Below are 27,252 nucleotides of genomic sequence, written 5' to 3' on the forward strand. Positions count from 1 at the left end.
GATTTGCGATCTGTGGGTCAGTTGCGTGGATTTGGGATTGCGTGAATGCGAGAATAAAATGTATGAACGCCAATAGGGAATAATTAAGTATTTCAATATACTTGCCACAATCGGCGGTCGGGAGAGCTGGGCTCGCATGCAAATAAAACCTCAACAAGTCAAACCGGAAACCCAAACATTTCGTTCAGTTTGCCTTTCACAAACCTATGGCGAATACGCCGCGGTGTAGGTGTGGAAAACACTCCTCGGATTTTGGGTTTCGGAACTCGGAATTCGGATTTTGGATCTCGGTCCTCGGTCCTCGGGCTGGTCAGGCAACCGAAGGCAAAGTGCTCCAGTCCAACCACCTGAGGTTTTAGTTCTATTCTCGTACCCATGCCATATATATAACACATAAAAGCAGGAAAATGTGCATGTGTGTGTGTGTGTGGCTAGGATTCATGCCACTATTCATCCTGTTGTATAAATTAATGGAAAGTCCAGTAGCGTGTTTTGACCATGGCCGGTAACCATGGCGTTAGAGCTAAAGCGGTGGAAAATGAAAATAGAGAGAGGTCACTTCGGGAATATGTATGCAAATGGGACTAGGGTGTCCCAATGACATTCGCCGGAGCCACAATTCAAACGAAAGAAAGCCATGGATTCGCCGAAACACCTTGTAAGAGTATACACTTAGGACCGGACTTGGAATAAATCGCGGCTTAATTCATTAATTCACTCGGACATTCTCGGGGGAAGGTTGTACTGGTAATTTGGTTCGACCCACGGCTTTCCAGTGGCTCACTGGTTCAGTCGCTTGGCCGTTCAGTCGTTCAGTCGTTCGCATGCAAATCAAATTCAAAGTCCTTTAGACGTGGTCAAGACCCCGAGCCTAACGGTAGCTCGCGGCTAACCAATATTACAATATACCATTTTCTCGGTGCGGTGACGCGTTTTTCTATGCTTTTCGGTAATGTGGTGACAAGTGTTAACTGATTATACCAGTAATCAATACATCATTAACTTGCCAAAATAAAATCGTGTTGAAAAATATTAGAGTATAATTCCTAATAACATAATTGCGTCCCAATACGCTGATTTAAATCCACGCATGTGAAATTACTTTTGGGTCAATAAACTTGATTCGAAAACACGACAAGGCTGTCAGAAGAGCGAAAAATCCACATCGGCCACCTCGTTTCGAACATTTTCAACAAAAGCCAGATTAATTATTTTTGAGGCAGTGAACTCTTTCCCTTCGCGCCACCTCGTTCTTCTATTGATTACCCTAAAAATAATTTAAGAAAGTGGAGACGGCGCGATAACTGCTGGGTGCCTTGGCGGATCCGAGGTTGTTGTACCACCGAATTTGGTTTTAGCCCTCTGCTAAAGTCATTGTTAGCCCAGATAAGCCATCTGGCCAGAACTGGCTTCCTAAATAGAGCATCAGCAAAGTAAAGTATGTGTATGTACGGTCGAGTACGTGTGAAAACTTTCAATTCACTTCGCTGGCTAGTTGTTACTTCTGGAATGGCTTTCGGTGTCGGTGTCCGTGCCGGTGTCTTAAGTTCTCCGATTCCCAAGAATCACTCAGAAAAGCGCCTGATAAGGGGCAATAAAGCGAAATTGCACCAATGCAGGGCCTAACAATTCGATGCCACATGTTGCAGGCTGTCAAAGTTGCGCTGCCAAAGTGCATCGCGTGATTTGTGCTATATCTAAACTTCCATGCGGATAAAGTTAACATGACAGTGAAAGCCCCAAACTTATGGCAAATATTGAATTCTGTATAACAGAATAACACAATAACAACATGACATTTGTTTTACTGCTGTCGTGTATCCCTTAAACGCAACATTTAAAACTAAATAGAGTTTAAATCGAGTGAATGGATAATGAAGCGCAACAAATCGGGAATTAACTGAGGCAATCTAACCAAAATGAGGTAATTACTATTTTTGTTTTGAACCTCACTGGAAAATCCAATTGCACTTGAAAATTGTGTGTGTGTACTACTTAGTACATATATACTATATAGTATTCATTCTTGCTTAAGTATGCATGGTAATGGTAATGGTAATGGTTATTTGACGTGTCCGATTGGATAGCTCTCCCTAGACTACTCCTTCGGCCCCTTTGTATTTGTATTTGGCCTGGTCACAAGGTCAGGCCGTCGTCATCATCGAAATTAATATATCTGTAGGTCAAAAAGGTTAGGTGCCGTTAAGTTGGTGTGTTCAAGGTAAGGCCTAATCGAAGGCCCATAAACCAGGCTCAACTGGTGGATGCGATTTAGGGCGTTGCCAAAGCCAATGGCATTCCGATAAACCATCGTCGTCCTCATTATTGGGTTGACCCCATTCAAGGAGCCTGGGATGTGGAAGAGTCAGGATAGCTGACTAGCGACTTCGTCAACCCAAGACGTGACTAACAGCCGCCAAATAAAAACCAAAAAAAAAAAGTAAAAAAAGCAAAATAGATGCCTGGAAAAGTGTGTCACCACGTGGGCCCCTTTGGCCAAATCTCAAGTTTTTCCAACTGCAGCCGTGGTAAAGAAACCTCCATGCGCACGGAGGTTAATATGAGAAATGGGTTCAACATCTGCTCCGAGTTCTTGTCTTGGGTTTTTGGGCCTGGGACTCGGCGGTAAACTCGTTTAGGTTGCCGCCCTCATTGTGTTCGTTTTTCCTTCATTTTTGGGCCCCATGTATAAATATCCTATAGACAGCCGACAACAGACAGCGGCACTGGAACTGGCAGTGGAAAATATTTTAATGTACTATACTATACCTACGATAGGCTGCTCTGGCGCTCTGGAGCTCTGGTGCTCTGCCGGCTGCATTAGATGCAGGTCACAAGATAAATAGCACAGAACACGATTACACATATTGAACAAGCTGAAAACATGATCGAATTACTGCAATTTCGTGTGTGTGTAGCATTTTCCGGGCCGACGCCACCGAGAAAATCCAGCCCGAAAAACATTGGTTCTCTAAATGTTTTAATTTGTCGACGGCTGAGAGGGCGCCCCTCTTTTATTTTTTTGACCAAATTAATTAAACATACACAAGTCATTAATCGAAAACATGTCGGTTTTTGAATGCGAGTATTATTAGCATAGTCACGGTCTCAGTTACGAGCACTATTAAAAACAATGACCTTTCCAATATTTTCCTGGCGGCCAGGAAGCAAATCCAAATTACATATTTCGAAAGATAACAAGACATTAAATGCAATCAGCACTGCACTAATCTATTTTTTATACCCTTTTGGAAACTACTAAAAATAGTTAATATAGATAGTTACGGCCACTTGTTAGCAAAACCCTTTGCAAAAGCCAATATTACAAGTAAACAAATATATAATTTATGATACCTTTCAGGAGCTGGAATAAACAAAAGCAGCACTATTTTATTTTGAAACTCTTTCGAAATTTTAAGCGAAACATAAATCTAAGCAAGCAACTGGCTCAATAAAAGCTTTAAATTCAAAGCTGGCGTATATTTTGAAGTGAACTATTGTTTTCATGTTCAAGCATCCAAATGCATTAAGTGCTTTGATTTGCGGCTTGAGAAGGTGGCAATAAAATCACCGACATAAGCAGCGATATATAACATGCAATAATGGCTTCATGTCTCAATTGAAAACGGCGAAAATCGCCAACAAATTACGTACCTATTGTATAAGCTGTGCAAATTTGTGGCCAATAGTTGAATAATTGAAAGAAACGCCATTTGCATGTGCGAACGCAACCGAATACAAGAGCTGCAGGATTAATTGCGGACTCGTCCGCTTCCGATAGTTCTCAGGCTTGTTTATTATTGGGAATATATCAAGGTTCATTGGAGTGGACTGAAGTGGAGTGGTGGGGAGTGGTGGGGAGTGGTGGAGATTGTTGTGTGCAGCAGAGTGGTTGTTGTACCTACCGGCGAGCGAAACGGGTTTGCTGCTCCCACAAAAACAAGAGTGGGTATTGCCATTGCCTTGCTTTCGTCTCCGGCTTCAAAGAGAAGAAAGAGCGAGAGAAACCGGCTTTCTGCGGCTTGGAAGACTCTCGCTCTGGCTTTCTGCGAAGAATTCTCCGCGTGCAGATAAGCTCCACTAGTCCAGTCCAGCACTCTTTCCGGACCATTGGCGTCGGCAGTAGCACTTTGTCGTCGGCGCGCTTTACAACGCACTCCCGGATCGGAATCGGAATCGAAATCGGAATTGAAATTGAAATTGGATCGCAACGACTATGCCATACTATACACTTACTATACCTATCTGCGATTGAATCGTGATCGCGATCGCCATCGGAATTGGAATTGGAATCGCAATTGCAATTGAAATCGGGACTCGAGACTGAAGACTGAGATTGTAGAGCTGCTGGCCAGGCAGTATAATTGCAGCAATTTAATGTGGACGCTGAACTGCTGACGCTGCTGTACGTAAATACTTTTGATGTTTTTTTGCAACTGGAGACGGAGACTCCAGCACGGCGAACAAAAGAACGTTTAGCAAATTCGCCAGGTTCCCAAAAATAAATGTGCTTCGGTGTTGAGTTACGCACAGAATGCTTTCCTAGCACTGACTGACTGACAGGTCTGCGCCATCGGGATCCCCATTAATTTCGAATCTGAGCGATCTGATCGACTTTGATCTAATCCGAAGGCAAGGTCGTTCGAGGTTCATTCAAGCGAAACCCCAAATTGGTTATCTGAGCAGCTTAGAAGAAAACACGGATCATCGAGAGCAGTTCGGTTCGGTTTCAGTTTCGGTTTCGGTATTGGTTTTCAATCGGTTTCTTGGGTTTCTCGACTCCGCAGCTTAAATTTATGGCAGACGTGCTGGACGCGGAAGGATAGTTGGTGAAAAAACGCTCAGAAATGTGCCTCTAAATCAGTGGCCAAAAAGTGATGCAGTCATTTGAAGACTTGGTCTATTAATATTCAGTGCGTGTTCGAAAATGTCAATCACTTGATTACAAACGACAAACAAAAGCAGTGAAGTGCTCGAATTCGGGTTGCATAAATAAGGCGACCGACCACATGGAAAGTTGAAATTAAAAGTCAGACTGTGAAGATACGACGATTTTTCACCGGAGTTCACAACGCAGCTCTTTTTAACCATTCAAAAGGTATAATTGAACTAGTTTGTATGTAAATATTTAATCAACTTAAGTCTGATGTGCGAGGGAGAAAATAAAATATATAAATCAGGTCTCTGCAGACGAGATAAATAACCAAAAAAACCAAGTAAAAGTCAAGACCAACTCTCCCTTGTATTATGAGGTAATATTCAAAGTTGTAAAGGGGCATACAATTCTATAAACTTAATTTATTAACGAATGTTTTAATTATTGATGTCAAAAGGATGTTCTCAAATACCTCTAGTAACTATTAATGCTTTTGATAATAGCCAAGATCTGCTGTAAAACATTCAAATGACTTCGGTCGACAATTAATCATTAGGCCCCTAGTTAAAAAAATTTAATTACTGATCTACCGTTCAGTAGCAATCGATTTCAACAGACGCCGTAAATTTGACAATCTATACCGCCTTCCTTCTGAAATCTCAGATATTGTCGGATGGTTTTCCAGCAATTTGTGGGATGATCCCCCATAAATACTCGAAACATTAAACCATATGGTGAATCTAATCAAATCGGTAGCTTAGTCGGTCCATGTTGATCGATTACATAATGTTGTACGTTGTACGTCGTACGTTCGTCTGCAGCCAGCCAGTAAGTTGACTGCTGCTGCTGCAGGAACTAGCCAAGTTGCTTTATATACATATATATATATGTATATACAGATACACATCTGTATATATGGAGCCACACGAACATGGCTACCAGCTAACAGCAAGCTGCTACCAACGCAAAAGCAAACAGAGACTCCAACTCAAACGCAAACGCAAAGGCAAACTACATAACTACATACCTGGCCACTTACCTGAGCGGCAGCAACAACACCGGAGCGACCTTGCCTGACCCACTTTACTCGGGGCAGTGCCAAAATTGACAGCTTTGCGGCATTTTAAAATTTATGCTGCAGAATTATCCATAATGGCTGTGCTGTGTGCACTGTGTGCTCTGTGTGTCTTATGTGCCGTCCCGTGCGTGCCTGAGCATCAAAAACGTAGGTATGGTACGTATGGTACCATATATTCGTGCCTCGTTTGGCTTGGGTTCTCGAAAGTTTAACTTTTTCCCGGCCATCGATCTGCCGCTTGCTTTCATTTATAAAAAATCCGACACGCCGCCGAGGGGTGCAGTTGCTTTAGGTCGACGGTCGACGGTCGACGGTCTATGATTTATTTCATTTATGGTTATTCTTTTTTATGCAACGCATCGAACCGGGCATATTTATTAATTGAGGGGCAGGCTGTTGGCCTCAACTAAAAACGGCAAATTAGACTACTGGAAAGCCATTCGTCGATCGCTGCATCCCGATTAACAGCGCCCGGAGACGCTTAAAGTGAATTACATCGACAGCACATCGGCATGGGCATCGAAAAATCGCGTTCGTTGCCTGAGTCTTTCGATTGCCGCAAGGCAACGGGACGCACGTCCACATCCACATCCACATCCACATCCATGTACCTCAACTGGTAATGGCGACTAGTTCTCGCCGGTTGCCCAACGCAGTGGTGGCGTCATTAAAGTGTCGTTCAACCGTGGTCTTAAAAACACAATTCGGAGTCTGAAGCCTTTTGGCCCGACCGCATGCAAAATGAAGAACAATAACTGCGCGAAGGCACATAAAGACATTTATTTATGCTCGACGCCCACAATGTCGCCGCTGCAGTCTGGCTTTTTGGCCCGCTCTTCATTTCCCATACCGTGCCCGTGCAGAGCTCTTGGCCAAAACACTACACAACACTCTTGGCCAACTCTCAGCGCGTCCCATTTGCCAAAGTGGAAATAAATTTTTGCTTTATTGAGGAGAGCAATTATGGCCTACAACGACGCGGCGATCCCTTACAACGACTGCAAATAGATTTTCTGTTCTTCAAAATAGCCCTGGCCTCCAGTCCATTCCCAATCCCAATCTTGGTCTTTAAGCACTGAAAGAAATTAGCGTTTAATTAAATGATTCGAAGCACTTAAATTTGATTTGTAGGCAATATGTCCCATCAAAACATTAAACTTATAATTTGTAACTAATATCTTTGTAATAAATTCGTTTAAAATGACAGAAATTGAACGACTAAATGAATGGAAGTTCGCATTTAGATATGAGACTATCCACATTTATTGTTGATTTGCATATGGTTTTTGCTGAGTGTCTTAATGCCGTAGGCCGCTGATCCGCCAGCCAGCCATCAGTCACAGTCTTTGTCTGGCCGTCTGCGAGGCTTCCTTCATCCGATGACGGTTGGTAATCCAGGCTGAGGAGCTGACTGAGATGACTGAGCTGAAGGCTGGCCAACGGCAAAGGCGTTTTTTAATACCAGTACCATCCCAGTTGGATGGATGGTATCCTATGGAGCGTTGGAGCCTGGCTGTTACTGTTGATGCGGCTTAACTGCAATCCAAACAAGCATTAGAAGACTGCAGGATGGGTATTTAAACCGCGCTGGCATGGCGAAAATAAATGTAAATCAACTCGCCCAAGAGTGCCTGTGAGTGCATTTTCTTATAAAAGTTCACATAAATTAAGCCAATTAATTTCGTGTCTGCCAGCGCTCCGTGGCTGGGTGGCGATAAAGTCGAGATTCAATTTGAGTACTCAACACGCTGCCGGCTGGAGCATCGGATTCGATCGCCAATCGCAATGCCCCGGGTGGAATAGGAGTCGACTCGGGATCTCTCTGAATCTCTGGAACCCTGCTAGCATGGTCGTAGTTGAAGCTAAGACCATCTCGGTATCTGTCTTCGCTGTCAATCCCACGCACCATTTTATGACGCTGCTCGCTGGTATTGCTGGTATTGCTGGTATTGCTGTTATTGCATTCATTGGGGTCTTATATTTACATTTTTCTTTTATTTTTACGCTGCGTTTGCTAGGGATCGTAGGAACCGTGGCCCGAAAACAAAGCGGCAGCATGACGGATCCAAAAAAAACTCAAGAAATATAAAAAAGGTAGTAGAGTCGACAGGCGAGACGAACCGAGCCAGGCAAAACCGAGCAATAGAAGAAGGCGCGGGCGATGACGCTGTAGATGTTTGTGGGGTTTCTTAATATTTATCAGACGATGATGGCGATGGCTAGATGGGAGCCAAAAGACCCAATGTCGAAAGCCCAAAGATTCCAGATTCAAAACCGGAGATGCAAGACGTCGGCGTTGGCGTTGGCACCCCGACTAATCGAAGAGTCTGTGGTCCAGGTCCCGTGGTCGGTTCCACATCCGAGTTGAATCTGGAGTGGTTGAGGTCCCTTCGGATGCCAAACAACACATTGTTTGTGCTCCTCATTTACAATCGACTGTGAACTGTGGGCCAAGTTTCTCACTCAATAGTTGGCAGCCTGCAGCTGAACCTTGTCTAGGCCGCCGCAGTGCGTTTCTTTGTTAATTATAGGAAAATGGTAGGAAACTGCCTGAAACAAAGGCGAACAAAAAAAACGTTGGCTGCCAACTGCTTGGAATTGCTGAGATGAAAGGAAAACATCACAGTCGGCCCCGACGATAATTAGAAAATCTGGGGAAACGGCCATAGTTCAACAAAAAAAGTTTTTAGTCATCCATAACACGTACAACCGCCAGCCGAGCCATACAAACTTGGCTTTCAAAGATGATAGTGATAAGTGCCAGTGTTATGACGCCAAATTAGTTGTATTTTAAATGTTGCCCCTAGTAATTATCACATTACCAGCGCGCATATAATTTTATTTAGTTTTTAAAATAAATAAAAGGCGAGACTTCGAGACACTTTGAAGCACACACATTATTGTCTCGCCCTCCGTTGGTATTTGCCAAGAATTCACAAGTACAATGAAAATTCTTAGAAAGCACCAAGGTATTTGAGCCGACATTGATTTGCAGATAGGAAACCAGTTATACCTTGAGAAATAATGGCCTTCTTTATAGTAAAAGTGCACTACGCCATCCATCATATAAACTTTCACAGTTATCCACATAACAATATAGATTTACATCTAGAAAATAAAGCGCTACAGATATATCCCTATTAAATTTATATATAGGTTTTAATTGTGCGCCTAATGGTTGGGCACATCAATAGGACTATCCCACAGGCGATTGAATAATCACTGTTTGCAGAGCACTTTATGGGCCGCAATTAAAATACAAGAACAATATTTTAAAAATGCTGCCGTTCTCAGACATGCAGCAGTAGTTATCCCTGTTGTTTCCATTTTGCTCAGCTATATCACCTTTATGCGTATTTATTTTACATAGCGAGGCGCACCCAGAAACACGCCCGCAGCTGCGGCAATAAAAACTTTATAGATGCAGATATGTGTACGTACACTGCAAAAATTGACTGCAAATACATGAATAAATATCTGTGTGTTTGCTGACGAGCTGACAGACAGACAAAAGCCCAAAGACGGAAAGGAACGGCCGGCGGCTTTTGGACTCGGGTTTGGGCCCAGTCACAACTCCAGCTCCAGCTCCAGACCTCAGTCCACAGACCCAGCTTAGACCCAGCTCCAAAGCCCCTATCCCCATTCCCCAATCCCCCAACCGCCTGGTCCGAGCCCCACCCCCTGAAGTCCGAACAGGAAAGGATAGACGGGGCTTCTAGCTTGGTGAAGGACGGTCGACGGTCGCATGGGGGACACGAACGGGCCACGAAATAAACGTTGATTACGAGTCTGCGCCGCTAGCTGCCTTCGCCGTCTACTCGCGTCTGCACTGAGAAAAAATGTTGGTAGTTCAATTATTTCGAGGGGAGCTTGTTCCTGGTCAGAATCATTTTCAATGCTGATGGTTAGCTGCTGATCATTTATTTCTTTACTTACGTTTCTCAGGCCAACAGCATAGATTACTCTACAAAATATATAAACTATTTGTATTATTTAATTTATAATTTGGCTTAATTGATTTGTGCAACATTTCCCAGTTCTAGATCAATTAACCTTGCGAATTTGTCGCAGTGCAGCAGTTTGTTGCTGCCCGCTGTCTGGCTGCGAGCTCTATTGTCGTGAAGCAGATTAGTTTGCCATCAGGTTCAACTTTATTTGCAACACAAATTTTCATTCTACTTGTGTGCAGCCACGGCGCAGTCGCAGCCGCAGCCAGTTGCAGCCCAGCCCGACTTTAAAAACCAAGCCAAATCCAAAAAAAAAAAAAAACAGAAAAAACTATTTGCAAAACAAAAAAAAAGAGACAAAAGTGCAGAGCTCACGAAGCTGCGTGCTGTGGAAGTTGCAGTTGGATTTTGAACCGGAGCCAGGCCAGCCCGAAAAATTGAACAACGCCCAAAATCTTGTTTTGCTCCAGAGTGAACTCACGAGCTTTGGCCGTTTTGGCCGAGGCGCGCCCGATTTTGGAGTGGGAATATGCTGTGGAGCACAGACCATGCCATAGCTATAGACTAGAGCTGGTAGACCGCAGACTAGACCAGAGACTAGACCGCAGACTTGGCCCAAAAGCAGGAAGACATTGATCATCGGCAGCGGGTCGAAGTTTACATACCCTTCACTCGCGACAACACAATAAATGCAGTTTGCCAAATTTTCCGACAGCTCTGGCGATTGCAAACCAATAAAAAACGAAACTGTTTCATAAAGTTCGGGAACGTAAGCAATCAGCACTGTTTTTTCCAGCTACCTGATTACAATCAACATTTTTAATGTTCCTTTTTATCGCTGGCAATATCCTTTTACTGTAATCACTGTCCATAAACGAAACCTTAAATTCAAATCAAAATGGGAAAGCAATTTTTTATTTTCTCAAAGAGGAAACCATGAGATATGCTTGGCGCACTTTATGGGATAGATAGTTGGATAGAAATAGATAAGTAGATAGATATATAGATAGACAGATAGATATATAGATAGATAGATAGATAGATAGATATATAGATAGATAGATAGATAGATAGATAAATAGATAGATAGACAGATATATACATAGATAGATAGATACATATATAAATATGTAGATAGATAGATGATAGAACATTACTTCAAAGAAAAGTTTTAAGACAAATATTTAAAAACTAGTTATCATAGTTATGCGTGCCATAATTTCAATGAAATTTGTAAAAACGTCTATAGCTACCCGGCAATAGTTCCTAATGAATAATCTTGTACGACCATGCAACTTAATTTAAAATACCTTCACAATTGAGGTAGCTAAGTGGCAGCTAAAGCAGCTGTTTATTTCTTTAAGCAATGCCCCTATTTAGGCCATCAATTGATAAACAAGGCTACAGTGACTCTGGCATTAATGTGCCCAAGTGTTCCCCCATTTCAAAGGCATTTCTGAGCGGCACAAATGAAGCCATTTTGGGTGGTAATAAATTCAACTGACTCATACTCCTTTCTGCGAAGAAATGCAGTCTTGCCTGAATCCGTGGCGTTATGTGAACGATTGTTCAATCCTATATATAGATGCTGCAGAAGTAGCAGATAGCAAATAGCAAATAGCGAAACATCAAGGCGTTGGCTGCCGATCCAGCTCCAGCTCCAACTTCAGCTCCAGATGGAGATGGAGATGGCGATGGTGATGGTGATGGCGCTGGAGAGACCCAAGACCGGGCCAAACTTCATTGCCAGTGGTAGATTCAGTTGACCAGCCAGCCAGCCAGTTGGCCATTTAGCCAGTAAACCAGGCAAGCTGTCTGACTGCTCCGATCCGGCTGGAACACACATATATGTGTTAAGAGAAATTCGGTCAAATGGCACAAAAATATTGTGTGCCGTGTGTTACAATTGTTGCGCAACAGCAGCCGGGAAACTGCGAACTGGGAACTTGGATGTTGATATCGATGTGGTGGTGGTTGTGGATTTCGATTTGGATTTGGAGCCGAACTGGGCCTGGCGATATACTCGTACTTGCAAATTGAATGCATTATCGGGCCAGCCGGGCGGCCAGTGGTGTGCATACTATGCGCATATAACACAGATTCATTATACTCTAGCCTTTCTAAGCCAAATGCGGGCAGCAGCAGCCACAAAATATATTGCAACACGCTGGCGACCAAAAGCGAGGGTGTCGGGTGGCCATAGCCTCGCCTCCAAACTTCAAACCCCAAACTTCAAGCTCCAAGCTTCATGCTCCATGCTCCAAACAGAAAACTGCAAACTGCAAACTGCAAACTGCATACTGAAAACTCCAAGTGGGGCTGCCTGGGATCCGACTGACATAACTGGTCATTGGCTTGTGGCTAAGGACTCGACGATGCCACTTAGATGCAGCTGCACAAACTGGAAATTGGCAAATACAGCTAGCACGAACGGACCAGAAACCGGATTGCCAATAGCTCACCGCCGAGCTGTTCGCAAAAAAGTCTGAGCTCGCAATTTAAGCAGCCGACGTTCGGTTCGTTTCGGGCCAAAAGGAGCAGCTGCACTGCGAGAAAAATATGCCACTTACAACTATGTAGCAACAACTATGTATGTCGCTTGCAAAACCGAACAAAGCTAGTTAGCTCCCTTAACTAGGTGTTATGATAATATATTATTGAACTTCCCGTTAAGTGCAGATATCCTAGCAATACTTACTCTCTTTGCATGCTCAGTATTTTCTCGCAGTGCGTAACCACTGCTGCTGCTGTCTGTTGGCCAGTTTTGTAATTACGAGCAGCACACACGTGAACGCTAAGGGCCAGCAAATGGTCCCAGTCCCAGTCCCAGTCCCAGTTTCAATCCCAGGATTTGGTCAATGATTCGCCTGCGCCGCGGCTACTGTCTGCAGGCTCCTCCGATTCTCCTGTAATCGAGCATCCAGAACGATCGTTTTTTTCGTTCTTTGTGTTCTGAGATTGCCACTGGATGTCGGAGCCGTAGACCCTCAATTTGCTCAACTGCTGGTAAACCTGGCACTCGAATGAGTGCAAAAAAAAAAAAAAATGGAAAAAAAGCGAAATAAAAGCTCTACACTGTCATTTCAACACCGTTTAATGTCCGCTGTCATTTGTGTCAGCGTTACGGTCGGAGTTTTATCATCTTTCACGTTGTGTGTACTTACCAATTTGAGCAATTTGGGCTAAGAAAACCGAAAGCCGTCGCGATCTATTTCTCGATTTCCTTCGCTGGCCGCTGTCTTTTCATATCCACCCAAGAATCCATCAGTCAGCTATTAAGTGAAAGAGCTGAGCGAAAAGCGAGAAGAAACACATTCCCTAAGGTTTATGGAATTTTCATTAGAATAACAAGTTTTAATGGCTGCTGTTCAGCAGCAAGTAGACCAGAAAGAACGGCGATACTTTTACCAAAGACTCGGAGAAATGCGTCTAAAGTACCGCTTGTAATTGTCGCACATGATTAAACGTAATGAAATTTTTTCGCGTTTAGACAGACGAGACGTGACCGCTTGAATGACCGCGTTACCAATTCTGAAACCCGGCTTGTGATGATGACCGATATGATGGCTCAAGAACGAAACTCTTTAGCCAAGACACATCATAGCCCAATTATCTTCTATACATGGTGTTCTTGGGGCCGAGAAGCACATACTCATGTACTCAAAGACGAGTGCTACCTGTCATCCAGCCATATAATCCCCATCTTTCCCTCTGAATCGGATGAATCGACACTTTATCTGGGGTCTTAATTGCGCCAGGTTACATAAAGGTCATCAAGAGCTATATGCTGCTGGTAATTTTATGAGATGATAACGATCTCTGAACTGCACAATAACTTGGCTCGAACAAAACGAAAGTTATTATGCTGTCACATTAGTTTTAATTCGTTGAACACCTATTAATTTCGCAGATCTGTGGATCTGCATCTTGCGGAGGAGAAGCCTTAATTGCTAGCCGTATATGCGATCTGATTTTAATAGTTATGAAAACCGAAAGGAATTACGCAATTGACCGCCATTACTACACTTTTCTGAGATAGGTGAGAAAGTAATGCCCTTTTTTCAACAAGTTGGAAAGTAATGCAAGTAAGGCCATTAAAGCATTAGTTGGAAAGCCTTTTCACGAATCGATTTATGGCGGCCATTCTTTAGGCGAAACAAAAGCAATTAGGACAGCCATAACCTTTTCAAGTGTTAAGTTCATAATTTATGCCCATTTCAACATATTGCCAAAACGCTTTCAGCTCTTAGTTTGAGTTTGTCGGCTCACTGGCTCACTGGCTCATTTCTCTTGCTCACATTTGTACAAACGTGCATATATGGCACCGAAAAAAGGGGAAAAAAAACATAAAACTTAAGTACAAGTGGCGGAAAAACATTGACCAACTGGACTTAATCGTTGTGAAAAGTCGTTGCTCAGAGCGATTGCATAAAGCCAAAGTATCCGAGTATTTTGTTAATTAATAATATTACAACTCGGCCCGATGTTTGAGTAGTTTGTTTAGCCAGGGTGCCAAAAACAGAGCGTCGTGTTTGCGACAAATAAGCAGTCGTAGATCTCTTAATTGCATTATTTATCAACCGTGGACCAGCTCAACTGCGCTTTAGCCGTACAAATTGGCCTCTTCTGTTGGTCATGGCTACATGGCTACATGGCTACCTCGCTACATGGGCTCTACATGGCTTAAGGAAAAATGAAAGTGCTGCAGTATTAATTATGAAATCTAATTCGATTTTAGATCGCTGCCCAGACCGCCCCGAACGGAAAATGAAAGTAGATGGTCGCATGGTCGCTTGGTCAGTCGATCGGTTGGTTGGTTGGTCAGTCAACCACTTTTGTGGAGCGACCGTCCGGTCGCCGAGCTAAACCTTAATACATAGTTCAGTTCACACTTGCACACACCCGAAGCGATCCCAACTGCAATCCAGTCCCGACTTGGTGCTTTGGATTCGTCTTGGCCCACAAAAGTTATGCATTTCGGCCGATGATTCGGCGCGGTTTAGACCGTGGTCACCGCATTGCACAACCACGCTCGCTTCCCAATCCCAACTCACAACCTTTTGGAAACCCGTAGATGCAGATCGGGTGCTCTGATAGCATCATATAATTGATCCACGATGATGCATTACAAGTCGTTTCTAAATTGGCTCTTTAATTGAATGGCCTTTAATTTGCGTGTTAACACCTTCCATTCGATACGCATTGCGTTATAATTGAAATTAATAAGGTTACCGTTTCAATCGCAGGGAAATTTCAATTTTGATTTTTCGGGGCTTGAACTTACAATTTCATAGCTGATTTCATTTGTAAAGAAGCGGAAGTAGACCTCTTTTTGTTCGCGGCACTAATTCAAAACTTTACTTCAACTGCTTTGCTGAAGTCGGGCTTATTCATTTATTCGTTAATCCACCTAAGTGTAATAACATTTTATTCAATGTCTTGGCTTGTACTAATCCTGCATTTTTGGCCTTTTCTCTGATTCCAGAAATGGCTTCCACAAGTAGCAGTCAGCCGGAGAAGAACCGATCACATGTCCCGCTTTGCCGCCTGGGAACAGAGTCTGTCAGTCGCACGAGTGCCGCTGAGGAGCCCAGTGGGCAGAGGGAATGCTACTACTACACCCCAGCTACCTCCCCGCACCATAGCCACCACCAGAAACACCACCAGCACCACCACCATCACCACCAGCACCACCATCACCATCGCCTGAAGCAGCACCACCACCGGCATCATCATCATCAGCATCAGCATCAGCAGCATCAGCAGCAGCACAATCATCAGAACCAGCAGATGCAGCACCACTGGCCATCGCGACTGGGTCCAATTGGTCCCTGGTTGGGCGCAATGACCGCCTATCGACTGCTGACAATCAGCCTCCTAATTGGCATTCTGTGTCCACATCACGTCCAGGGAGCGGACCCCAAGTTCGATCCGACCACGCGCATGCGCCTGGTTCTTGTGCCGGCGGACGCACAGGTCAACTCGGTAATCTACAGGTTGCGTGCCACCGACGAGGAGTTCGACTATCCGCTGACCTTCGAGTTCGTGGGCGATGCCAGCGCCTCCACCGTCAAGGTGGAATCGCTTCCCTGCACCAAGTACAATTCCGTGTGCCAGGCGAACATCGTACTCCAGCGGCGATTGGAGCCGGGCAGATACTATGACTTCCAGGTATCGGTGAAGGACACCAAGGGTGGGATGACCACGCAACTCTGCTCAATTACGGCCACCAATTTCACCACGCCGCACGACCTCATCTTCCCGCACAAGCCCGGCATCATAATGATACCCGAGGTGAGAACACTACCCATCCACATGTGGCCACGGCCAGAACGTTTCAATTACCAATTACGAGTAACGCCCGTGAAGAGATCCGTCTAGGGGAGCTGGGCCACTTGGAAAAAGTTCTATTACAGAGGTCTTAGGATCAAAGAGAATCCAGGGGCAGCAGAAAAAGGGAACTACTGTGTATCTAAGGTTTCTGCAATACAGATTTAATCTCTTACATTTCCATTTTCTTATTAATTCGAGATATAAGTTAAGACAGTAACTTTCGACCAATTAAGAATTGCTAGTTCAAGTCACCAATTTTCCTGCCAGTGTAGCCAGTTTAATGAAGCAGTAATCAGATAAGCCATTAGAAGCACGTCTCCCAATGGAGAAGATGCTATTCGTTTTTCATAAGCGATGCTCGTACACGATAATCATTGTTATGGGGCAAAATTACAAGCGGATTCGGACAGGGTCAAATGTGTAATTTACTCCAACCGAAATATCATCAAAAGTTATAAGCCCCAACCCCGATTTATCTTTAAAGGATGCTAAACGCGGCACGGAATTGGATTACGTAATTGCCCGCAAGAATCCGCTGTTTCAGAAACCAGTCTACCTCGAGTTATGGGTAAGTTGGGTGATGGCAAAGGCGATGGCGATGGCGATGGCGATGGAGACCCCTAACCCAACGGAGCTTTTGATTTATGGATCGTACTTTTCGCCAACAGGGTTCTCCGCTGTTTGCCATAAGACAAAAAATCGTATCTTCCGAGACCACAGAAGGCACCGTTTTCCTCCTGGGACCATTAGACTTTGAGAAGCAAGCCATGTACCATCTAACGATACTAGCCAATGTAAGTACTTATAGTGTATTTTAGGTTAATCATAGCTATAAGTGGTAATACCCTATTCTACCCGAAGGATGCCTATGCTGAGCCTGGCCAAGATAGTCGCAATATAGCGGGCATGGAGATAGTGGTTATCGTGCAGGATGTGCAGGATCAGCCGCCAGTGTTCACCTCTGCTCCTCCAGTGACCAAGCTGCCACCGGGAATACTGCCCGGCGATAAGGTATACATCTAACTTTTCTATAGCTCCTGGGAACATAAATTCCAATGTTTCTGCCTCTGCTCAGATATTGCAAGTCCACGCCGAGGATGGTGACAAGGGGAATCCCCGGGAGGTGCGCTACGGATTGGTATCCGAGAACAATCCGTTCACCTCGTTTTTCGACATCAACGAGACCAGCGGTAAGCAAAAGACGTATTTCTATGCGGAAGCACACTTAGTTTTTAAGGCTCGAACATTTATCAAAGAGATAACACACTTTAATTCCTCCTGTGATGGTCATCGTTTGCAAGAACGCCTATATAATAGTTACTCTTACCATCGGCCACTGTAATAAAATAAGATAACATCTTCATGGGACACTGATAGTGCATAGATAGTGGAAAATTTTTTGTCTTAGCGTCGCCGATTCAGATGCATCGCAGATTCCCAGAGATGAGGGGCGAGCTTTTTCGCAAATATAGTCGCAGGAAGCAAGAAAAATGGTCTGCACATGGGCAGCGGACTTAAAAATATTGACCACAAGTAAAGCAAGCAAAATAAATTGGACGAAAATCAGAAACCACAATAGCAGCCAGCAAATGCCAGGCATAAGCGAGAGGAAAATAGCCGCAGAACAACGTCAGGTAACCGATATTAACATAACTACCAGGTGGTGCAGCGGTGCAGTGGTGCAGCGGTGCGGTGTAGTGGTTGTACTGCAAGCAACACGGCAACACGGCAACCCGCTTTGTCGTCAGACTCGTTAGATAGAAACCCATCTTCACCCCGCCTCCGAATCCCCCATTTCCCCATTCCCCGATTCTCCGATTCTCCGATTCCAGCCAACTTCCTCCGACGTCAACGGCAATACCCGTTCGTTGCGGCCAAGTTCTGTGCCGCAATTTGGCCCAAACCCAAACCCAAAGCCAAGCCAAGCCACCACAGAGACTTCCTTGTTTCGTGCTAGTGCTAGTCTCGTCTCGTTGGCAGTAGCACTTTGATGACTTTGGCTATAAGGCCGAGCCGCTCTTGCCCCGCCATCGAGTATAATGGCCAGGCTGTCTCCACCTCCACCTCCACCTCCAAACCTCCAACTCCTCCTCATGCAACTCCTCCTCGTGCAACTCCTCCTCCTCCCGCAATCAGCCCACAATTTCTTTTAGCCATGTGCAGTGGGAAGCACTCTTGCCACGAAGATTCACAGTTTGCTGGCCCTGGCCAAATGAATTTCAAATTGGAATCCCTTTGGGGCAAAACAATTAACAGCCTTGTGGTTTATATTCCCACTGCCCGGATTTATTAGGCAGTGCTGCAGCTATTTTTAGGCTCGCAGACGCGAAGTACTTATTTAACGGCAACGACGCATAAATAAATAGGCTACCTCTTTTATACTAGATATGCACTTCAAGTTGATTAGCTAATCAAATTATGAATGGCCAGGTTATGCAGCCAATTCTGGATTCTGAGAACCACTAAGAACTTTGCTGTGGCGCCAGTTAATCCGCCGAAAGTTAATGGGTGGGAATCTTTTCCTCTCGAGCTGCACAGAATCTTTTTTGCATATTACCCAACGACCACCGGGGGAAATGCAGAAAAAAGTGTTCAATAAAAAATTGGGAAAAAAGCATAATCAACGTGCACTGAACTTGGCGTGGGAACTACCAACTTTCTGCACCATTTATCAGGTTTTCTGATGACGGCTGGGTGCAAAAGGAAAAACGCTTCTGGGCCCACAGGCAGATTGCAAGCATTTACAGCTGGCTGCTGCTCTGAGTTTTTCCAGTACGCAAATCACACCGGAATAAGTGCAAAAAAATGGACTGAAGTTCCCATAGTTGACCTTTCTAATTGCCTCGAGTTGTGACTGATGGGTATTGGATAGTGCTTCTTACTGGCTAGAAAATAACTGCAGCTTGATTAAGTGCTATGACTTATTTTATGTGGTTTCAAATGCTTCGAAGTTGTGATCTATTTTGATTTTATTGGAGTTACAGTAATAATTATTTAGGTCTAAATTAAATAAGTTTTAATTTGTTCAAAACCGTGTATTAAATCAATCAACACTTCTGTTATTTGCATTGCAGGCGAGATCTTCCTGATGCGACCCCTCGAGGACATTGCCTTCATCACGCATGTGGGTGATCCGGTGCTGCTCACCGTAATTGCGGAAGAGGTTAAGGTGGGTCGTGACGAGCCGCCCGCACTGGCCTCCACGGTCCAATTGGCGTTCTTTCTGCCCGATCGCACCAATTCGCCGCCGTACTTCGAGAACGATCAGTAAGTACCAGCAGGTTCCCATCGCAGCAGCCGGGGGGCATACTACAAACTACAAAAAAAAAAACAGACAGACTTTGCTAGGGCAAACCTGCTTAACCACTATAAGTCCCGGGTCCCGAGTCCCGAGTCCCGAATCTCTGTTCCCTGTTCCCTGCACCCTCCCAGTGCAATTTGGCGAAGTAGGAGTGATGTTGCTTATCCAAAAACAAAGCCCAAAAAGACACCAGTGTGCTCAGAGCTCAGTGTGCGACCAACACAAACAACAAATTTTAGCCGCGTCCATTAGCATAAAGTCCTAAAATTCTTGGCATAGGCAAGCACGATGACGATGACGGCGACGGCGACAAGGCGACGACTTAGAAGACGACCAAGTCGAAGACGAGGACGAGGACTATAAACTCTTCTGCTGAAATCAGCGACTGCAGCATCCATTTATGCGCACTAACTTTGAACTCCAGTCCGTCCCAGCCGAATTCCCGACAAACTGGTAACAGCCAACTGCCAGTCCAGCTGCAGTCAGAAAAATGGGCAAACTTCCATCAAAAGTGGTGATGACTTGTAGCTTGTTTTTTCGAACTGATCGATTGAAACATCACTGCCTTGGAAGTTAGCTGAAATCTGCTAGCTATCTGTTTATTTTATCATTTTCGTTGCATATAATATGTATGTATATAGTATTTATTGGGATTGTTTTTTAGAACAAGATGGCAAATTATTTCCTGCGACCTTGTGCTGTCCATATAGTATTTCCCCTTACATAATGAGCCATGTCTGTTGATCAGCAAAGACGTGGCTAGTCACTAGCTTTTTGACGAGTGTAGAAGTAGTAGCTTGTCGCACGCCTTTACAACAGCATACAGGCGTTCACGAAGTTCTTTCCCCATGCTAATCTCTGGCTCACGACTTTTCTCCTCCTCTGCTCCTCTGCTCATCTGCTCATCTGCTCATCTGATCCTCTGCTCATCTGCTCCTCTGCCCATCTGCTCCTCCTTTCCCGCAGCTATGTCTCGAGGGTGGACGAGAACGCCCCACAAGGCACCGCACTGACGTTCGTTGATCCCTACGTGCCGCGGGTCTACGACGATGATACGGGCAAGAACGGCGTCTTCTCGCTGACGCTGCTCAACAACAACGGCACGTTCGAGATCAGCCCCAATGTGGCGGAACGGAGTGCCGGATTCCTCATCCGGGTGCGGGACAACTCCATGCTGGACTACGAGCAGCAGCAGTCGGTGCAGTTCCAAATCCTGGCCCAGGAACTCGGACCGGCCACCAATCTCTCGGCGCTGGTCAACGTTACGGTGTATATCAACGATGTGAACGACAATGCTCCGGCTTTTGAGCAGCCAGCTTATTCTGTAGAGCTGCCCGAGAACATGACGGCGGGCACAAAGGTGGTCCAAGTGCTGGCCACCGATCCCGACTCGGGATTGGGCGGCAAGGTGCGCTATACGGCCATACTGGGCTATCTGAACACCTCGCTGAATCTGGACGCGGAGACGGGACTGATCACGGTGTCCACCAACAAGCATGGCTTCGATCGGGAAGTGATGCCCGAGTACCATCTCTACGTGGAGGCCAGGGACATGGATGGCGAGGGAAATCGGGCCCAGGTCCCATTAATAATCAAACTAATAGATGTCAACGATGAAACGCCCATCTTCGATAAGGATCTTTACGAGTTCATACTCACACACGATCTGATGGGCTTCACCACCACCGCCGTTATCCATGCGGAGGACAAGGACGCCACAGCTCCCAACAACGAGGTGCGCTACGAGATCATCAATGGCAACTACGACAATCAGTTTGTCCTGGACAAGGTAACCGGTGAGCTGACCGTCCGGGAGAAGATCAACCTGCGCTCCAAGAAGAACGCCAAGACCAGGAGACGTCGGCAGGCGGGATCGGCTGATGAGGATACGGACATATTCATCCTGACAGCCAGGGCCTATGATCTGGGAGTACCGGTGCGGTTCTCCACCACCACGATCCGTGTTTATCCACCAGAGAGCCGGAAGCGCACTGTGAAGTTTGTGGTGCCAGGACACAATCCGGACAAGGCCAAAACCGAAGAAACCCTGTCCGCCCTTTCCGGCGGCAAGGTGTACATCCACAACATCCGCCCATTGAGTCCCGATGAGCCGGGTGCCAAGGACATACCAGCGGGTAATCCGGGCATCAAGGAGCGCAGTGTGGTGACGGCCACCGTGATTTACGACAGCTCCTCGGTGGTGGACATATCGGAGATCCAGCAGCGGCTGTCCCATCACAACAACTCGTATGCCATTATGCCGCAGGACACTTCCAGCACAGACGTAAGTGGATCCTGGAGGATCGGGTTGCCTAATTGCCATTAATAGACCCTCACTCCCCTGCAGACGCAGTACAAGGCCGAGAACAAGGTGCTCTTCTGGCTGCTCATCCTGCTGGCCACCCTGGTGGCCCTGACCATCCTGATCCTGCTGCTCTGCTGCATCTGCTCCTGGTGTCCACTGTACGGGGCGGCGACGTGAGTACCAAAAACTATTATTCAACTTAGGATGGGATGGGTCACTACACATTCGGTAAAATTCCTCTAGGAAAGCAAATAATATTTGGAAATATCTTAATTAAAGTACACAAGCATTTAATATTTCTTGCATATTAAAAAAGCAACGAATATATTTTCCAAAGATTATTTAACTATCTCAGTATGAAACCTAGTTAGTCTCCCCACAAAATCACTTAGGCGCAGTGCTAAAAACTGAAATGGAAATAATATAATTGTAAATACTGCACAATTTGAGTGCATACAAAATAATATTTATTTAATAATATTTATTAAAAACCGACTTTCTAATGCCTAATTGGTCATGGGTGAGCCGCCAAATTGTAAAGTTAATAATGGCGAACATTTGACAGTCATATGCAAAGTGGTCAAATATTTACGATGCCCAATAAATGTTGAAGTTTCAAGCACGCAATTGCCACTTTAAGTTGCCGACATAAGTATAATGATAACTGAGTTAAATGGATATAACCATTGAAATTAGCTATCCAAGTCCAAACTGGTGAACAGGTTTCATAAGATTTCTGGGATAAATTACATAACATATAATAAACAACACACATCACAACCATTCTATCCATGTATAATCTTTTATTTTTCTCTTGTAGCAAAAGAATAGTTAATATCAGTAGAACTGAAGACGATGTGCATCTAGTGCATAGGGAAATGGCAAATGGAAAACAAACAAAATCTGTTCAGGTAGATTTTGAACTTTTTCGAATTCAATTGTAGTAGTAAATTGTAATGCAAACGCACTTACCAAATTCCAAATTGCAAAAGCTATCAATCTTAAGTTTTTCATTTTTGATTTCCTTATCGACTACGAAATTTGTTTCACTTTGCAAAATTTGCACAACTCATAATGGATACGGAAGTATATCTAACATGTACAATCTAACCCCAGGATGCATTTCACAAAGCAGTTTGAAGTAAATAACATTTGACAATGCAAATATTTGTTTTAAATTCGAGCGCTTTTCATACGTACAAAATCTTCATTCAAAAGGCAACTGCTTAGTGAAAAGTTTTTAAGTTTCTTTGCTTCATCTGCATTATCAAGTTCCTTAGATATACTTCGCTTTTTCGGATTAGTATAAACATAGAAACGTATCCGAACTGAATCCCCAAACTACTTGCAGGTCGCAGAGTGGATGGGAAGACGCGATGCCTGGTCAGCGGAGAAACCTCCAGATACCCGAACGAAGCCCACCCGCTGGGAGTTCCACGATGGACGTGAACAGCTTGACGAAGACGTAGGAAGGGGCCAGGACATCGGCGAAGGCGATCGGCGGCACATCCAGTCCGCCGAGGAGCAGCAGCGACGTGTTCGCATCAAGTATGATTATAAACCAGACTTCAAAACCAAATAGAACTTAACATTTCCTTTATCCACTAATCCTGCAGGCATAACCGCACAGCCAAAGACGACCTTCATCTTAATTTCCATAACTCTAGGACTAATCTGATCAACGACCGCGACGTATACATGGAGGATGTGATTGAGAACCGCGATCTGGCGGGCGACAGGGAGCACATCACCCGGACCCGGGTGAACAGGCAGGAGTACGCCCGGAGGAAGCAGTACGACTCAGAAGTGCGCCACATCGACGATGATTCCATGCGAAGGCATGAGATTGATCGAGGGAGTGACATCGACTTTAATACCGCCCACAATAGCCTCAAAAGCAAAAGGGAGCTGTTCATCAAGGATGGCAACGTGGAGATACTTCAGCTGATGACCAGGGATAAGACTAGGGATGGCCTAAACCTGGACGATGACAACATTTATGTAAATGTGCCACTGAAACCGGCTGGTAATCTCTCCCATCCGCAGTTGCTGATGGTCGACAACTCCGGCAAGGAGATCCTGATGCGCAGGTTCATCGAGGAGCAGCCGGATGGCAAGCAGATCATCAGAGAGCACTATCAGATAGTTCCGGGCGCTACCTATATCCAATCCATGCCCAATGAGGTGCAGCAGGGATCGACCTTAAAGGGCGATACTTTCCCGCTGGGAAAATCGGGACCAAATAGCATAGTTTACTCCCAACTGGAGCCGGAGGTGAAGGTCATCCACACGCAGCCGGTGCAGGCAGGCGAAGGTGTTTCGCTGGACCAGCAGATGCAGCCAGCTGTCTCCAATCAGTCACTCACCCACGAACTGGAGCACTCACTCAAGCAGCAGAATGCACTCCTCCGACAGATTCTGATGGAGAAGGAGAAGTTGGAGAATGCTTACACCCAACACGAAGTGGCACTGGAAACGCAGAGTCTTCCCGGCCAGTCGATGGCCATAGGAACTCAGACGGATTGCGATGCTGGTACTCAGACAGAGGGATTGGACGGCGTCCTGGATCCAGAAATTTCCTTAGCGAAACCTTCTCGCCGAAGAGCCCGCAGCGAAAACGACGAGTCCATGTCGGAGGACGGATACGAGTACGTGCGCTTCAATCCGCCAAATAGTCCCGAAGGAGTCTACTGGATCAAGAGAAGGAGGACGAAAAAGCGGACAAGGCAACCTCGCAAGAGGATCGTGATGGTGGAGGAGGTGAAGCGCAAGATCCGGACGCCCATAAAGGAGGAGGAGGAAGTTCAGGAGCGGAAGAAGCGGGTGCCACCCAAGAAACCTCTGAGGGAAACCAAAACGAGTATCCTGCGCAAGCAGTTGAGTGACGAAAGTCGAAAGGACCAATCCCGAAACGGGGAAAGCCAATCCGGCAATCGCCACAGATCCGAATCGGATTCCCATAACCGCGATCTGTTCATGGAAATAACCGACTCCATGGACGAACTGGCCAGTCCGGGATCCCACAGCATTCGGAAAATACAGGTGGAGAAGTACTACAAGCACTCCGATGCCGACTTCGATGAGGACGACACGGAGTACTCCATCGATTCGGATGGGGATGAGATTGTGATCAGAACCAATTACCCTAGTCGAGCGCAGGAGAACGAAAGGTACCGAAAGCAAGAGAAAATCTATGCGGACCCAGAAAACCCAGTAGAGCACAAAAAGCCTCCGAGAAAGTCGTCACCAACGGACTCCCAGCCAGAAGCCATGCCACGGCTATCGAGGCGCGATAGCTCCAAAAGAGGTGCCAGGAAGCAGACATCCTCGGAGCCGCCACATAACCGAGTGTCCATCTCAAAGTACGAGTCCACGGTGACCGAGAATGGCAGGAAGCTCATGTCCACATCCACGGAAATAGTTGGCTCCAAGCGATCCCTAACGGATCGCAGTTACCAGAGTGAGACGGAGTTGGCGGGACTCGAACAAGAGGAACGTAATGTACCCAAGTACATGGAGTGGTACTACAACAAAAAGAAGTCATCCGTCAGTGGACGCACCTCCACCGAGTCATCCAAGTCACAGCCATCCAGCAAGAAGAGGGTGGGAGCAGCGGAGAAACGGGTTTCAAAAACCAGAATCACAGTGCAACCCAAGGACATGGAGGAGGATGATGAGACTGGTGGCAGATACAAGCCGGAGCCAGCGCCCAGGAAATCTCCACCAAAAGGCAGTCGATTGCTGAAGGAGGATCGAGCTCTAAACAAGCAGCACAAACCCAAAATCGAGACTGACACGAATCACCCGCTGCTCCAGCACTCGGAGCACCGTTTCGAAAGGGAGAACGCCCTGGAGGTACCGGCTGCGCCCACCAAGCTGCCCCACTACATGTATCCCGAGACTCCGCCACATGCAGCTGCCGCCGGAAAGGAGTCCAAGTCCGTCAGGGAATCCAAGACCAGCAAGGAGGCCAAGCCCAAGCCATCGCCCATCCGAGAAAACGAAGTCAAGGTGTCCAACTCGAAGATCTACGTGGAGCATCGCGGGACGGGGCATCCCACACAGAAACAGCTGAACGCGTCCACACTGGAGGATGATCACGATTCCGGAATAGCGATGAACTCACTGCTCAACAGCCTGGGACGTCGCAATCCCATTGCCGAGAAGAAGAGCGTCTTCTCCATCGCCTACGACGATGTCAGTCGGGTGAAGAAGATCAACTCCGGCGGAGAGTCGCCGCAGTACTCGTAGGCCGATCCATTCCAAACCTCCACACACAAAAAAGGAACAATCATATGTGATAGCCTCAAAGGCTCCCTACCTGCGAATCATCGAACCAACACTATCTGCAATACTGTATCATATACACCAAAAACCAGCATGTTACCCATATTCGTAGTCTACGGGATGTTGAGATATGTTCAACTCGTTTCCGTGCACCGAAAATACGTTAGGATCCGGACCCAATTCCGGATCCGGTTAGCCGCTTTCATTTTACTCATAAGCCGACAGATGTAGTTCAAAGTTTTATATCTAACGTTATGCCTAGATAAGTGGTATGGTATTGACAATGATTACTTCTCGTGTAATTCCGAGGTCTTGTCGCTCGATTTGTACCACAAATGTATTCAACTCTATCCTATATGCATTAAATACTCTACTATGTATGACCAAAATTGTTAAGAATATTTATGTGGATAGTGTCTAATGGATCTGTGTACATATATACGTTTGTAGCTATAGCCCACAAGTCATAACCAAGTGCTTTCCTACCAGAAACTTGTGCAAATGTGTATGTACTCGTACGTAAGTTAATGTATATTTTGCAGTCGAATAAACAGATGCCTGCCATATTGAAAACACTTGCGAATATAATCTAATAAATCGAACGCAAGTTTTTGTAAATACTTTATGTATAAGCTTATGCAAATAAATCAAATTAATCCAAAAATGTTTATGTTTCGTCTGGGAACTTTGTGCTTTCTTAAGTGCGTGATAATATTATACGTGATTCTATTTTGATACGGAATGACACACCAAATGCGTCAGGGATTAATTCTAATGTGTTTTTAGGGTTAAGTTTAAAGTGTTTTTTACGTTGTTTACGCTCTATTTAACTTCTCACCCCGAGTCGTTAAATATTTGTATAAGAGCTCAGAGTTTGAGAGCAAAAGAAGTTTGTACAGCATTCACGCTTTTCACATGAAGTATTTCTTCTGCTTCTGGAGGGCAAGCAAAAATCAAAGGACAAAGGACATTCTTTTCAACCTTGGCCAACTTGAGATATCTCTTCTACTGAATCAAACATTTGGGAGACAGTTGTTATGTTGTTGTTATGTGCTTGCAACACGACTTCAGACAGAGTGCACTTCTTTAAGTTGCATTGAAGAAGCATGATTAAATTGACTTTAG

At 45.3% G+C, this 27,252-nt stretch overlaps 1 protein-coding gene across 6 annotated transcripts; it reads left to right on the forward strand.

The window, feature by feature from the left end:
• The first annotated feature begins 1,846 nt into the window (after window positions 1-1,846).
• Window positions 1,847-26,769, forward strand: LOC120452407 (cadherin-86C). 6 transcript variants are annotated; one of them, XM_039636626.2, is made up of 12 exons: window positions 1,847-1,924; window positions 15,387-16,195; window positions 16,719-16,802; window positions 16,903-17,028; window positions 17,096-17,245; window positions 17,310-17,424; window positions 19,309-19,501; window positions 20,502-21,819; window positions 21,865-22,013; window positions 22,661-22,751; window positions 23,192-23,388; window positions 23,457-26,769. In XM_039636626.2, exons 2-12 carry the CDS (start codon window positions 15,389-15,391, stop codon window positions 26,089-26,091), a joined length of 5,865 nt encoding a protein of 1,954 aa, XP_039492560.1. In that variant the 5' UTR covers window positions 1,847-1,924; window positions 15,387-15,388; the 3' UTR covers window positions 26,092-26,769. The 6 variants fall into 6 exon arrangements, 4 of the variants coding, with proteins under 4 accessions (XP_039492560.1, XP_039492559.1, XP_039492561.1 ...); XM_039636625.2 differs by lacking the exon at window positions 1,847-1,924 and adding an exon at window positions 3,850-5,098; XM_039636627.2 differs by lacking the exon at window positions 1,847-1,924 and adding an exon at window positions 3,850-4,405.
• Window positions 26,770-27,252: the final 483 nt, after the last annotated feature.

The sequence above is a fragment of the Drosophila santomea genome, chromosome 3R, assembly GCF_016746245.2.
Source record: "Drosophila santomea strain STO CAGO 1482 chromosome 3R, Prin_Dsan_1.1, whole genome shotgun sequence".
In the NCBI taxonomy this organism is placed as follows: domain Eukaryota; kingdom Metazoa; phylum Arthropoda; class Insecta; order Diptera; family Drosophilidae; genus Drosophila; species Drosophila santomea.